Source organism: Sipha flava, unplaced genomic scaffold, assembly GCF_003268045.1.
Source record: "Sipha flava isolate LNK unplaced genomic scaffold, YSA_version1 123_pilon_pilon, whole genome shotgun sequence".
NCBI lineage: Eukaryota > Metazoa > Arthropoda > Insecta > Hemiptera > Aphididae > Sipha > Sipha flava.
Window position 1 is genome coordinate 406,030 of NW_020271749.1, and position 15,258 is coordinate 421,287.

Genomic DNA, 15,258 nt, shown 5'->3' on the forward strand with positions numbered 1-15,258 from the left:
ATATTTGTAAAACATTTTCTTAAAAATAATTGTAATATATTATAATATATAGAAATTAAAGTTTTTTTTTTTTAATTTTTGCTATATGGACATCCAAATGACGGAACAAGTTCCATCGATGAAGGTTTAGGTATCCATTTCACGAAATATTATCCATATTGTGTAATTACGTGAAGTGGAGAAATCACGGTTCCATTTTGCGAAACGTACAATAACGCAATATGGATGCGACACATATATTTAATTCAATGCATATCTACATTGATATTCAGTTTTCTGTACATTTTCTTGATTATCGTCGACCCAAGACTGCCGTTTTTTTTTCACCAATTCATTTCGTCCAGGACCATGATTTGATATGAAACTTTGTTCGGGTTCCCAAGTTCCAGTATGCGATTTGTAACGTCTGGCTAGTGGCCGATTGTAAGCATACATGCAGTTCAAATCATACAAGGTACACATGTTTTCATCATAAGCATTGTGGATCCCATGGTCTTGAAATAATTGTCTCGGCAATCCCTGTAAAACAATCGACAGTGTTTAATATTACTAAACCCAGACGCCTATTACAATTCGTTTTGATTATATCACAGTATAATTAATATATTGTTTGTTAATTAATTTGCCATCACTTGTGCTTTTTCTCTTATTTTCCATATACTCTTATTATCTCTGACCGGTAAAGCATGTTTTCGGTAATCTTTTTGATAAGCCGACTTCTTATTGCCATCTTTTTGTAATGCAAAAGTGACATTTTGTTCTTCGAACCAATTACCAATAAGCACTTTGTTGTTGTACATTATACTACTATAAATGTTGACTATTTAATTTTTTTTTCGCTAGAAAATCGTTGAAGATTTTTACCGTGTGATTATATTGAAGTTTTGTGTTCAAATTATTATTGGTACATTTAATTTAACGTTATTGTTTATTGTGAATAATCAACATTCCACTGTGGGGTTTCTATAGCATTTTATAATAGCCAATATTACAAAGATTCAACACTGTGATAACTTTTCGTTGAAAAAAATTAAATATCAATGTGTTTCATATTTATTTAAATTCAAAAACAATGATGGATCATCGCACGATTTTCTTGTTCCAAATATTTCCGTTCCATTAATTATGGATATTCTAAGACTATTATTATAATTTCTTTTACAGTTCACCATCAATTATATCAATCTTCTCGTGTTCTTGTTGTGTCCATTAGAATTACGTATTTTCTATATATTAAATATAATTTTAAAAAAAACCATAGAAATTCATTTTCAATTATTCATTACATTTTAAAAATGTTTGCTCTTTTAAAAAGCATAGGTATACTTGGTACTTTATACATGGTATATTTATAATACTTTAACTTAGCTTATTAACTTAGTGCAACAAAAAATATTCATAAATAAGATTTTTCTGCTTTTTCATTATCACTAATGTTAATTAATATCTGCTGTAAATTGTTAATACATACATCACTTATATCAGGGCATTATGTATATATATATATATATATTTTTTTTTGTAATTAACTTAACTTAAGTATTAATTGAAGTTAAGTTAAGTTAACGATATTTTTTAACTACATTTTTAACTTAAATGATGTAATTCTCATGTGAATTAATTTAATTGGATATGAACTCAATTAATTTAACTGAGTTAAAAAATATCATTCACTTGTCCAGCCTTGGTTATTACCGTGATAAAAATTATATTCTTATCTAAAAATTCTTCGACATTTTTATTTTTAAATTTTTTTAAATTTCATGAACTTGTTATCGAATGCGGTATTTTATAAAAATATTTTTTCTGATCTTGAGAATCAAAATTAACTTAATTAGGATAAATGAAAAAATAATACGTTTATTTCAAGTTAAACTGTATGAAAATAAGTCAAGTTAATAAGTAAAGTTAATTTACCAGCAATGAAATAAGTTAAATAACTTAACTTTTAACTTATTAACTTGTTAATTCCCATGCTTGCAAAATATCAATTATATTACCATTAAACAAATATACGTTGAGTGGCATCTGTCGGTAAAAATGTAAATACTCGTATTATAGTACACTTTGTTAACAGCAGATAACAGTTTTATTATTTAAAAAAGTATATAAAATCTTACTATATATAAAAAAAAAAATACGTATACCTATAAAATACGCGATTAGAAATGCACAGATTACAATTGAATGAAATCGAATTACATTCAATTTTATAACATAATAAGGAATATGATACTATATTGCAGTGTATGATATTAATAAATATAGAAAACGAAAACATCACTGCAAAGACTAATGAAAAATGCAGAACAATGTTTCAAAATTATAAATATATATGTGTGTGTGTGTTTATATTCCGTGTAAATAATACAGTAAAAGTCTGAGAGTATTATATTATATCATATTATGACGTTAACTTGGTTAAATCCTCTTCAAGAATAATACAAAAGAATAAGGACTTTTCACATGTGTCAACATTTTAACTAGACGTATAAAATATTAAAGAATTCTAACGTATTTTTCACATTACTTAATATTTGTTTTATGGCTTACAATAATATATTTGGCGTCTCTTCTTAATTAGTGCAATTGGATAATTACTTTAAAAAAAAAAAAAAAAAAAAAAAAAATTACTAATTATCACTAAAATGTAAGTTTTTGTATTTTTTTTTTTTTTAATTACAGTACATTTTATATTCAATAGTAGTCTATAAAATAAATAATAACTGCTTGTAAATTATTTAATTCCACATCAAATAATCAAGACACATTCATCAATCTATATCACCCATTGATTTAAATTATAAGCTGCTGTATTGTTTATTTTAATTAAATTTAAATACAATTTTAGGATCTAAGATTTTAAGTTTTGTAGAAACTATTACCTATACTTATCTATACTCAATACCTTCCTAACTACCAATAACGCCCTGGGGCAACAGCATTTGAAGCCCCCTCTACTCACCAATTTTTTTGTTGTAAAATTTATTTCACATTTTTAGCTTATAATTTACCTCATCCTTTAAATATGTTTAATAATTAATAAAAGGTACTTATTTATTCATTATTTTATATTATTAATATTATTATTAGAGTTATATTTATTTATTTTTTATGTTATTTAAAAAATTGACATTTCATTTACTTGGCTAAACTATAGAAAAATTACTTTTTTTCACGAAACTATAAATAAAAATTATAAAAATATTTGTATTCATAATTTACATATAATTATGAGTTATACATAATAAGCATTCAGGGTAAATATTACAATTACCTTTTATATTCATAAGGCAAGATAATAATAACAAATAATAATATTTTATAATTTTATAACACAGATATAATATTCCAACATTTGAACATTATGTATAAAACTCTCTTAGATTAAACAAAGGAATTTTTCCTTACTTTAAGTTTTACAAACTTTTCAACCAAATTACGTTCTGCGTTTTTTGAGTTAGTATTGTGCGTATAAAATTGTCGTGATGAGTAAGGTTTGTTTACTGAATTATCCAAATTTACTCAAACTGGATTTATTATTAGAAATGCGTAAATTTTATAATGAATTGATTATAATATAATATACACATATTTATTATATATTTGTGTAAAATTGTGATAATATTATCTAACTAATATTACTAATATTATTTATATTGACTGAAAAATAGTATTAATTTATCAATAATATTCTATCTTACGGTAATATTTATACATATAGTCATATTACACATTATTTACATTATTTACATAATGTCATATTTTATGATGTATGTTGTACAATTTTATAGTTTCTCAAATCGGAGCCAATATATTAAATTGGCTCTCTAACTCAGGTAATCGTCATTTTTATGTATTTAATTGGCTCCCAAGATTTATGCATTAAGTTGGTTACCTCTACATATTTATTTTATAAATCCATTGATTATCAAAATTGTTCGAAAAAAAAATTCAACTATACATTAAAAATATAAAAATTAAAAAGTACGCGACTGTAATATTTTTAGGGATACAGTGCTTATTAGTCTTGAAATTATCTAGTCGTTAATTCGATAACGCATTAAATGGTCACAATCATAGACGTATTAATACAACCTATACTAAATAATATTAAAACAGTGCAGATCAGTGAACATTTTTTTATGTATGCAATTTTATTTTTATTTTTACTTGCAATTTTGATGGACTATTCGTGTTTTAAATTATTTTAATGTATAGTTGAAGTTATTTTAATTAAAGTCGCGTACTTTTAGAATTTTTATATTATGAGAACAACTTGTTGAAAATGATATTGGGAGCCAATTCAATGTTCATCACTCAGATATTTCAGTATAAAAGAAAAATTAATGGTTACCTATCTAATATAAAAAAAAAACCTAGTTTTTCTTATTATCGTTAATTTTTATGACGTCCCCTAAATTCGTAATTCTTTGAACGCCCTAAGGCACTTGTCCCATTTTCCGCTCCTCTCGGGAAGACTACATGTACCCTAATTATTTTAATCAAACAATGCAGTTCATAGTCTACGAGCAAAAGAAAAATAAATACGAATAGTTTATAACAAAAGGTGCATCGAGTAACTAACACATATTCGATAATAATATCGGTAATTGTATTATTGTATTATCCCACTAGCGACACCATCGATCCACCCGAGTTTTCGATATTTTGACGAACAACAAAGGAATATTACATTACGGCCTGACACTATAATGTGGACGATGAACCAGTTGCTCGCTACGAATCACCAGGTGATATACTCGAGTATTCGATAGATACGTATTTGTAAAAACTGATGGATAGACCGGCAAAAAACAGATACAGTATTGCTCGACCTTAGACGTACATACCGTAACGTGTAAGCCAGGCCCGTAGTCATCAAATATTGCGTTCGGGGCGAAACTTCAAAATGCGGTCTTAAGTATTTTAATTTATAAAAAAAACTGAATATTTTGTTATAAACGCAATATAAATCATACATTTTCCTTATAATTATACAAGCGTTTGTTAATTTTATTTAAATCAATAACTTATTAAAATACAAATATACATAATAATTATATTGATTCATAGATACAACATAATAATATTTATAAATTATACAAGTAAATATATAAATACATAATATTACTTTTACTTATAAGTAATATGTTATAAATAATAATTAAATTGAAATATTTTCATTTTTGCGTTCTCCCAGAAATTTTGCCCAGGGCGTAGGCTTCTCTAGCCCTCCTCCCTTGCTACGGCCCTGCGTGTAACATTCAAACGAACCCGAATTCTGTTACATTATAGCGTTACATTACAATTAAAAGCTCTAGTGTGTACACCAGGACCTTTAACTGATTGATCATTGAAAACAATGTGCGTGGGTGTAGAAACAGTTACTGTTTCTGATTAAAATTCTAACAATTAATAATATTTATCGAGAAATAAAAATTAAATCCAAACTTTTGAGAATCCATTTCTGACAAGCAATATGATACAAAAGTTTAAAAGTAATGGATCAATATGTATATATAAGTACCTATATTATTTTGTCTAAAAAAAACTTTTCTATTGCCACTAACGTACGTGTACCAACAATATATAGCACGATAATGTTAAAGAATAATAATGATCGATGAACCTGCTACCGCGCGTACCTACATAAGTGATTCTAACGGCTATTGGTTTTCGGCCGGACGCTAGGATAATAATATCTTCTTAGTTTTGCCAACGGTACCCATGAGACGTTCTCCATCATTTTACCAACGAAATTACTCGAAATCGGTCTGGCTAACACGGCATCCCCCGGATATCTTACAACGTGTATAGTAATGTTTTTCATGCCTAATACCCGAAACGACTAAGACGTTCAGTTTCGTTTGCGCAACCTGCTCGTAGTGAATATATCTATCTATTAAGTATGTTCGTATTATTTTTCATATTTAGAGCGTCGAACTGCACCGTTGTGTGTTTTATAATATGGTCCGAAGAGGTTATAAAGTAAATGTACATGAAATCATTTATCCCGTCTTCGTGTCAGTCGTCGATCAAATCGATCACTTACACGTCGAAATCGACAATATGTTAACGAATGACACATTAGAAGGAACAATTGTATCAAACAAAATTCAATCCGCATGATTAATTAAAAATATTATGATTTTGGTAAATGTTTGTATTTTAATTTGCGGTCGCCATTAAGCGTTCAACAGACCACATACGGGGGCCGTGTTTTTACCAAAGACTTGGTTCAAACCCATGAAATAAAAATACTCATAAACACCCATTTACCTGAATACCCGGATGTATGAATACTCATATATTTAAATAAAATCGTATTTTAACTAAAGTTTATACTTGGTGTTCTGTTATTTCAAAATTTAATACCATTGTTTCTGTAGCCATATTATTTATTAATGACTAATTAACATGAAATTGACATTTAACATAATATTTTACATTTTAAAGTATATCGGAATTCTGAATAATAATAATAATCGCACCGATATTCAAAGAACGTGTGGTACATGTTCCTCATTGTATCACCATAGGTCAGATATTATGCATACCAAACTACTACTACTAGTACTAGTAATTTAGGTACCTACTCTCAGACTACTTATAATTTTTCTTAATATTTAATTCTTAAAAATCCTTATAATTTTACATAAAATTCTGTATTCATGAAATATTAATTTTTTTTTATCTCAACTAGGATTAACGGTATAAAAATATATAGAATATATCAATATTCAAGTGTTTCGAATTATTTACGACTTAATTGTACGAGTGAACCATTTTAATAGTAATAGATCAATTCGGGAGTGCTCGGAAAAAACATGCAAAATCAAATGTTTGAAATTTTCAGAACTAAAAATTTTAATTCAATCGCAAATAAAATATAAGATAACTTTTATTTGTAAAATGGACATAAATATTATGTAATATTTTATTATAAATATTTTGTATAAACTTTGAAAAACAATAATTACCTTATAATAAAATAATTAACTAGAAATGTTTTTGATTTAGCATGTTTTTTCACACGCACCAATGAATCATCTCTAGTGGAGGTGCGCAGAAGTACATTTTAATTTTTTTTTTTTTTATCTGACGAAAGTTCAATCCAGAAGTTCCTGTATGTAGTGCTATCACTGCAGGCAGATAAATCCCAGTTTGTGAATAAAACATTTTGTGGAGATACCGCGCGTATTCGTCTAAATTAAAAAAGAAATAGAGTCATTCAGAGCGAGAGAGCTTATTCCGTCCCTTCGGCGAATCGGAAAAAAAAAAAAAAATGAAATCAAATAAGTTCGTAACGGTTAGACCACCTCCGGTCACGGATATATCGTAGTCGTCGCGGCGCTCTCGAGACGACCACAATTATTTTCAATCAAACTTTTACCGCGCATACATACATAGTACTTATTTATATATTCTAAGGTCGCTCCCGGAGAATCGCATTCGTACCTTCCATTGTCATCGGTTCCATCCCTAAGCCACGACGATGTCGTCGCGGCTGCCGTGCGCCGTTTGCCTTTTTTTGCTTTTTATTTCTACGGTCGACGGCGAAGAAATCAACAGCGAACCGAATACGCGCCTGCGAAACAGAATACTCGATTTGATCGATCTATCGATTCGTTATTATTTACACGCGGCTCAAGCAGACAAGGTTGACGCCAATTTAATGCTCGGTGTGTCCATTATGAAAGGTAAATATAATACACATGTAGTGACCAGACCGTGGTTGTAGGTACCTAGTGTAATAGATTTTTTCGAACTTAAGAGGCATTAAACCATGAATTACTGCACTTCTTACATATTCCTAAATTAAAATATTCGAACAGCATTCAGATCAAATGCAGATGAAGGTCGAACCGCACTTAAGTAAAAAAGTTATACTTATAAAATGTTCGACAAAATGATATGATTATTACAAAAAGGTATAAAAATGAAGGCAATTGTATTAAATTATTTTCCTTATTTCTATGTACCTACTTTTATTTTTAATAAATTATGATCATTCATTAAAAATAAGATTATTTCTTCAAACGTGTTTCTTGAATGTAATACAATTATATTATAACCATTTCTTTAATACGAGTATCACTACGATTCTAATAGAACATGTGTAATTCGACTTTACCCATAAAGTTTGCCGGTTTTGACTATATATATATATATATATATATTATTGTTGAGTGAAAAAAATATACTTTCAACTATAAAGTACATATATAATATTTTGATTTTCACTCGTTCAAACCTTAAACCAATTAATATTTAATTCAAATAGACGTCACTACGCTATGTACATCGTTTTCATCGCTTGTATTTTAATTAAAATGTGCAAAGCAACCAATGTCAATATAACAGCAGAAACGTATACGAGTGGAAATTCAGAGATAAAATTCGATTCAGTTATTAAATGGTTCGGTATTCGAAGCTACGCGTAAATATAATTATTAAAATTGATCCGCATAAATTAAATAATTTACAATACTTAATAACTATATAACTAATAAGAAAGCATATCGAATAGATATATATTTTTTTTTATTAATCTTTTTTTTCGTATACAAGTAAAACAATTTTTGTAAATTCGAACTCAAAGTATAATTAAAATCTTCGAAAAAACAAGTTCACACACCATATATAATAACCATATTATGTATTATATTCGATTTTAAAAGCGTAGTTTAATTACTTGATCGAAAACAGGCTTTTTGAAATGTTTTTTTTACATATTTTTAAAAAAATAAAAATTTCAAGATCAATGTAGCTGTGAAAAGTTAGTAGTAGTTTTGTACACGACGTGGTGATACACCTATACGTTCAGAGTTCATACAAAATATATATATATATATATATTATAAGTCCATACGTGTGTAGCAGTTTTAAATTTGTATAAAAAAAATGAATATACAGGTCAACTCATGTCGTGTACCGATCCTTATGAACATGATTTCAATCGAATGCACGTTCTGATGAAAATTATTAATGAACTCTACTGGATGTTTTACGAGAACAAAAACTACTCGGTGGATTCGAAAACAAGTAAGATACATATTATTATTACTTTGCAACAGTGCTTGGAATCAAAATTAAAAACACCGGTATTTTAAAATAAAAAAATTCAAAAATTAAATAAAACTGTATCATAATCATAAGATGTGAGGATAAATCGACAATTTATTTGACGAATTTGTAAAAGGTCGGTATTTAAAAAGACGGTAAAACTTCTGAAGTACAATACCGGTGGTACCCAGTTGATGATACATTTTTTTTCAAATGGTGTGATAATTAAATATCCATACTAAAATACCTTAAAATGGTATCACGTTTTACAGTATAAGGTTAGTTAGAAATATGATGTTTTGATAAATTGTGTTAATATTTATGGTGTATGTTTAGTTAGATAAATGATTGAACGAGGTTTAAATGTTCGGTAATTTAATTATACAATTACTAAAATACATTAAATAATACGAGATTTTAAAAAACTGTTTCGATTTTTACGGTACTAGATTAGTTAGATAAATTTTTGTACGAAATGATAAAAGTTCTGTATTTTACTACAATACGGTATGTTAAAAATTCAGAAATTAAATAAAACGGTATCATACCATGAGACGTGAGAATAAATCGAATAATAATTCTATTTATAAATATTGGGATGAGATCATTGTTATTATCCACCGGCCTATCGCAACATTAAATATGTTCAATTTGTACACTAAAACGCATCGATTAGTGACTTCGCTTTACAGGGCGATATTTTTTATTTTATTATAATAATAGAAGATGGACGCATTAAATTAAAAACAAAAAATCTAAGAAATCTTCTTTAACCAAAATCGTAGCGGCCCACCGGGGCATACCTCGGTGCCCCGGTGGCCTAGTCCAACCCTGTCCGCGGCTAATCGCCGCTTTACTACCTACATATTATTATGTAAAATTATTCGTTTTCTAACACTGTATTAGATAAGCGAAAATTAAAAATTAAGATTTAAAAAAAAAAAAATGTATAGTAATAGCTATAACCAGCCGTTTTGCACTTATTTCAAAAACAAGGTATGTTAAATATCAGAGGCGGCACTGCCCTCCTTGCACCCCTCCCCAGTTTACGTAATATTGTCTATCGTGTACAGTAACGGTCAGCCGAAAGATGTTCGATCACAACCTCTGGACGTCCTCCTCCGAAATCGTCCGTACGTCGCCGGGCACGTCACCGACGGCCCGAGGGCTGTTCGACGCAGACCGCGTGGCCGACGACGATCTGTTCTACCGCAACATATCGGACGGATGCATTTTCCAAGCGGTCACCGCGTGCCGGACGACTCCCGAGTGCCTGGTGCCGGAGCTCGCGGCCGACGGCGTGTCCGGGTACGCGCTCACGCATCAAGTGCTGTACGCTCATGTTCTGAAAAAAGTAAACGCGAACGCAGCGACACGCGCGCGCCGGTACGCACGAGCGCAACTGGTATCCAAATTGCGTTTTGGGGGCCCGCTGAAACCGTTGGAAACAATAACGATCACCACCGTCACGGTTATCGGTTGACGTGAAGAATAAGAAAAAGACCAGGGCTGATAAATTTGAATTCAGCGGTGCTCAAGACCATTAGAGCAATTAGTATGGGAGGGGGGGGCTGTAGGGGATAAGTTTCTGAGAGGCAGTCATTGAATTATATATGGTAGGAGCCGAAGCCCCTAAAATTTTTTACTCTGCGTCTACGCTTAAGACCCTCGTGTGCGCCCATCTTGCCAGTTGCACCCGTGACGGCACCGCGACGGTAATACCGCGGGGCCTAAGGTCTCCACCGAACAACGTTGCGACCCGCACACGCGATCCGTTCAGCGAGACGCGGACCGTTGCGCTCGGAAAATCCATATCACAGCGTCGAAGTAATCATTTCGACGCGAACTTGTGAGGTATTCGTTCGCGCGAGACGCTTTGACCACAGATTAAATGAAACGTTTTGTTTAATCCGTGCTTTGGCTTTTGTGACTCCCGCGGATCCGGGCCCTTATTGCTCGCGTTCAAATTTAGCGGTAATGCGTGCTACACTTTTTACCTATACGCAATCTTAGGCCCCTGTGTATTATTATAAAAGTGCAATTATTTTTTCTCGGATCAAACCAGTGGCGTCGAACGCGTGAACTTCGGGCAGTTCAAATTAACTGCCCAGAAAATTTGGAAAAATAAAAATAATAAATAATTAAACAAAATTTTTATAAATTTAAATAAATAAACCGGTCCTACTTTACAAATATAATAATATTCCAGGCTAAGCATTTGTTTACTTATTTACTTAATTATTTCTCTATATAAACTATTTGTTTATTTATTTATAGATCCTTGGAAATTTTTTTTTTTTTTTGGTATTTAAAAGGGTGGTAAATTGGAAGTGGTGGATTGGTCAATATAATTATTTGAACTGGCAGTTTCAATTTTGTTCGGCGCCACCGGAACAAACACACACGTGATCTGATTGTACACGGTCTCGCGTATAAATACCGTAATGTATCACGGTTCATTTTTTACAGATGAAGTGTGTCGATCCTGTTATCGAAATAAAGGTGGACGAAATTATACGTAATAAATGTGGCTTGATTTACAACGAAGCAATGTCAATAGTGAACGATGCCATCGCACTGGAAAAATATAAAGATTTGTTTATCGAACAAAGTAAGAGGCTGCAATATTATATTGTAGACTTGTGTTCATCTCGACGTAGGTTTAAATATTTTTTGAGCACAGAACTCGTTGAACGTTCGATTGTTTTTCATTCACAAATATTTTTACTTCTATTACCATGGGTTATCGTATAACTGTATATGGCAATAATGTAATTGTATAATGTAGAACATATGGTACTATTTACTTGAAATACAGTACGCGCAGCTCTTATAGGTATATAAGTTATTAGTAAAAATGCATCAAAAAAATTGAAATTCTGAGTAAAGTAAGGAATATATTAGTAGTACAATAACAAATCTGCACTAAATGTAGTATATCTTATTAAATATAAAATTATATCGGGAATGCGGAGGGAACTTTTAAAAGTTCATCGATCGACTGTACCAATAGATTTTTCTGCACATGAGAAAAAATGAAAACTGAAATTCTTTACTTATTTCACTGTAGGTCTATTTTTTTTAAAAAAAAATAGAAGAATAGGAATTTTTAATTGTACTTATCAATTCGATATTGCTTGCATTGGTTATACTTTAAACACACGTGACTATATAAAAACAAGTAATTACTTTGAAACTTACGGTACACAAAAATTTCTGTTTTCACTTAATAGTTATATAATTTTCATAGTTAGTCCTGAGCCCTTTGCATGAAATCTGTATGTAACACCAAGTTAAAATACAATACAACACAAAAATAGAGTTAGCCAAAACAAATAGAAATCGTTATTATTTTTTAATTTTAATAAATTTCATTTTTTATAAAAAAATTGTATTACCCATCAAAACTAGGTTAATATTTTATTTATAAAAAACATAGAATCGTTACAAATATTCTAAAAATTGAATTCAGCTGGACTAGCTAAATATTGATCTGAACTACGCGATAAATAGAAACATGAGGCAATATAGAATTTAATAACCCACATTTTATTTAAATATCTTAAATATATTCGATATACACTTAAATTCCACTTTATATACCATTTTCATCTTCATATTTTGTTTTATTGAACAATTATTTCTCTTTTCCCCATACACTCGATTAAATATTAAACTTATTACTGTCAAAAATTTAATTTGTTAGAATAATTCAGTTTCCTTAATTTGATATTTAAAAAACCAAATACTGAATGAATTGTAACTACTATTAATAGTAAAATTAGTATTAAGTATAATTAGTAAACTATTTAAATTATAATCAACAAAAAAAAAAAAAAAATGGATATTAAAATTTAAAATATAAAGTGCATAAATGTTTGTTCTCAGTTGCAATATGTGGAATGCAAAACATGGTGGAATTCATCAAGCCAGAATGGTTATCAATTGTGGCATCAGTAACCCACCTTGACTGCTACCAACACAAAAATAACGATTTGTAATTATTATTGTTGTATACTAAAATTTTATATTGCCAACTTTATTAAGTTATATTTAGAGTAAATTTATCATACATTTAGTTTTAAAAAAGCGATGAGAATTCCAGTAACTTTTTCACATGAATATGTTTTATAGCTGGGGTTGAACTAAAATGTCCGAAACGGCGAGTGAAAAGTGTAAACGTTTAAAATGCACTGCTTTCTCTAACAATTGGATCTGATTTTCTTAGTAAATGTATAGCCATAGTAAATGCTGATCAGTTCCAGGCCCCCTTTACTTGTACTTGTTTGGCCAAGATATACATACTACTTATATTATACTTTAGTATGTCATATTTAAGTAGAATGAAAATATTCAAACTCACATTTTATGCTACGGCAAATCAGATAGTAAAAAAATATTGTGTAAAAAGCTAAGACCACGATTCGAGGCTCGGTGGGTGGTTCTAGTCGTCCCTGCTCCTCCCTCTCGAATAATGAATATTCGATGACAAGTGTGAAATCCAGCGTGACGTTTTGATTTTTTTCCAAACAACTGGTTTTAAGTTGAACTATTCTGAACTCAAGGATGTTGCTTAACTCTTGCATTAATACTAGGTATTGTAGACTTTAAACTAGGATAAAAATTTAAGTTTTAAACTTTAAACAATGTTCGAACAATAGTAAGCAAAACGATGGAATCGATTTAATCAATCATAGGCAATGCTCGACTTGGAAAAATTAAAGAAGAGGGACTCTATTTACTTTTAAAAAAAAAGCGTCCCCAAAACTTGTTAAGCGTTATAATTATAACATAATAATATTAGGGGAACGCTAAAATTTCTGAAAATTAGTTGGGGTACTCTGTCCCCTTACGTCCCCCCTCAAGTCGAGCACTGATCATAGGTAATAAACTGTTAGAAAACTACAAGATTTCTATAGAAAAAACACAATTTTCCTCATATGTTTTAAGTTAAAATAGTTTTAATAATTGAAAGAAATCAACTTATTGGAGAAACAAATTCAAAAATTCTAGGATGACTTGAGCTTCGATTGTGTTCGTTGTCATTTTCAAGTTCATTTATAATTTTAAGACCTAGACACAACCTAGTTGTTCACAATATACGACTTTAGCCTTTCCCCCCTAAAAAACTAAAAAATCAAACTCTATTTGTATTGGTACAAGTAACGCATACGTCATGTGCAAGATGATATAACATACACGATAGTATTTATGTTGTGAAAAACAATTATATGCATAATTTTACTATAATATATTACGTTATACTGTAATCAGTAGATACAGTTTCGTACTATGAAATTTAACTGTTCATTTTTAAAAATGATAAACCATACAGAGACATTACAGAACTAATAAAAATGAATATCACTTAAAACGAAATACTCGTACTTCAGGATTGCTCATTAATAGGTTTTATTATTGTTTTCCAGGAATTGCGACTCTCACTTAACAGGGGTGTCATTGGCCTCGTTGGGAGTGTACTGGAAGTTTCTATGCTACAAAGTCAACACATACGGAGCCCATTGATTTTCAAAATACTATAATTATTTAATATCGGATAATATACATTTACCATTTCATTTTGGTCATTAAGATACAATATATAATATGGAAGATTTACAATATAAAAATATTTACATAATTTCATTATTATTTCAATATATTAACATGTGTGTGTGTGTATATGCACACACACATAGTTTAATATAGGTACGTACTATCATATATATATATTTATATATGTATATAATATAAAATAATTTTACAATACGCACGGTTTTTCACTTCAAATATTCGGTCTGCAATACACAATATTTAAATATCTAGGTATATTATAATTATCAAACGTTCGAGCCAATTCAGAGTTTCGCTTAATCACGTTTAAATAATAGTATAATATAAAGACACGTACACTGAATATTATAATTAACATCAGTATACATGTTGAAAAAATATATTTTAATCCCTATAGTAGGTATATACGTGTACGTTATCGCATAACATGAGTATACATAAATATCATATAATTTTTTTATTGAAAATAATCTTAGTTATATGTAATAATAATAATAATAATAATTATTATTATTATTATTATTATTATTAATATTATTAGTTTTACATTATATAACTATACTATAAATAAAATAATTTCGAAAGGGTGGTGTGGAGCATTAAGCCGATATTGTT

General features: G+C 29.5%; 2 protein-coding genes across 2 annotated transcripts; one reads left to right on the plus strand and one right to left on the minus strand.

Moving 5' to 3' along the window:
• Positions 1 to 240: 240 nt before the first annotated feature.
• On the minus strand, positions 241 to 1,342 carry LOC112694112. Its single transcript, XM_025569488.1, has 3 exons — positions 1,327 to 1,342; positions 633 to 820; positions 241 to 519 (listed from the first exon to the last, which is right to left on the minus strand). Exons 1-3 carry the CDS (start codon positions 1,340 to 1,342, stop codon positions 241 to 243), a joined length of 483 nt encoding a protein of 160 aa, XP_025425273.1.
• Positions 1,343 to 7,304: 5,962 nt separating this feature from the next.
• Positions 7,305 to 14,716, plus strand: LOC112694120 (UPF0764 protein C16orf89 homolog). Its single transcript, XM_025569496.1, has 6 exons — positions 7,305 to 7,703; positions 8,920 to 9,048; positions 10,143 to 10,423; positions 11,539 to 11,680; positions 12,958 to 13,066; positions 14,499 to 14,716. Exons 1-6 carry the CDS (start codon positions 7,499 to 7,501, stop codon positions 14,593 to 14,595), a joined length of 963 nt encoding a protein of 320 aa, XP_025425281.1. The 5' UTR covers positions 7,305 to 7,498; the 3' UTR covers positions 14,596 to 14,716.
• Positions 14,717 to 15,258: the final 542 nt, after the last annotated feature.

Coding starts and splice junctions, on each gene's coding strand:
- LOC112694120 (XM_025569496.1), top strand. CDS start 7,499: ATGTCGTCGCGGCTGCCGTGCGCCGTTTGCCTTTTTTTGCTTTTTATT. Junction 7,704..8,919: donor CGGTGTGTCCATTATGAAAG/GTAAATATAATA, acceptor ATGAATATACAG/GTCAACTCATGTCGTGTACC. Junction 11,681..12,957: donor AGATTTGTTTATCGAACAAA/GTAAGAGGCTGC, acceptor GTTTGTTCTCAG/TTGCAATATGTGGAATGCAA.
- LOC112694112 (XM_025569488.1), bottom strand. Junction 520..632: donor AAATAAGAGAAAAAGCACAA/GTGATGGCAAAT, acceptor ATTGTTTTACAG/GGATTGCCGAGACAATTATT.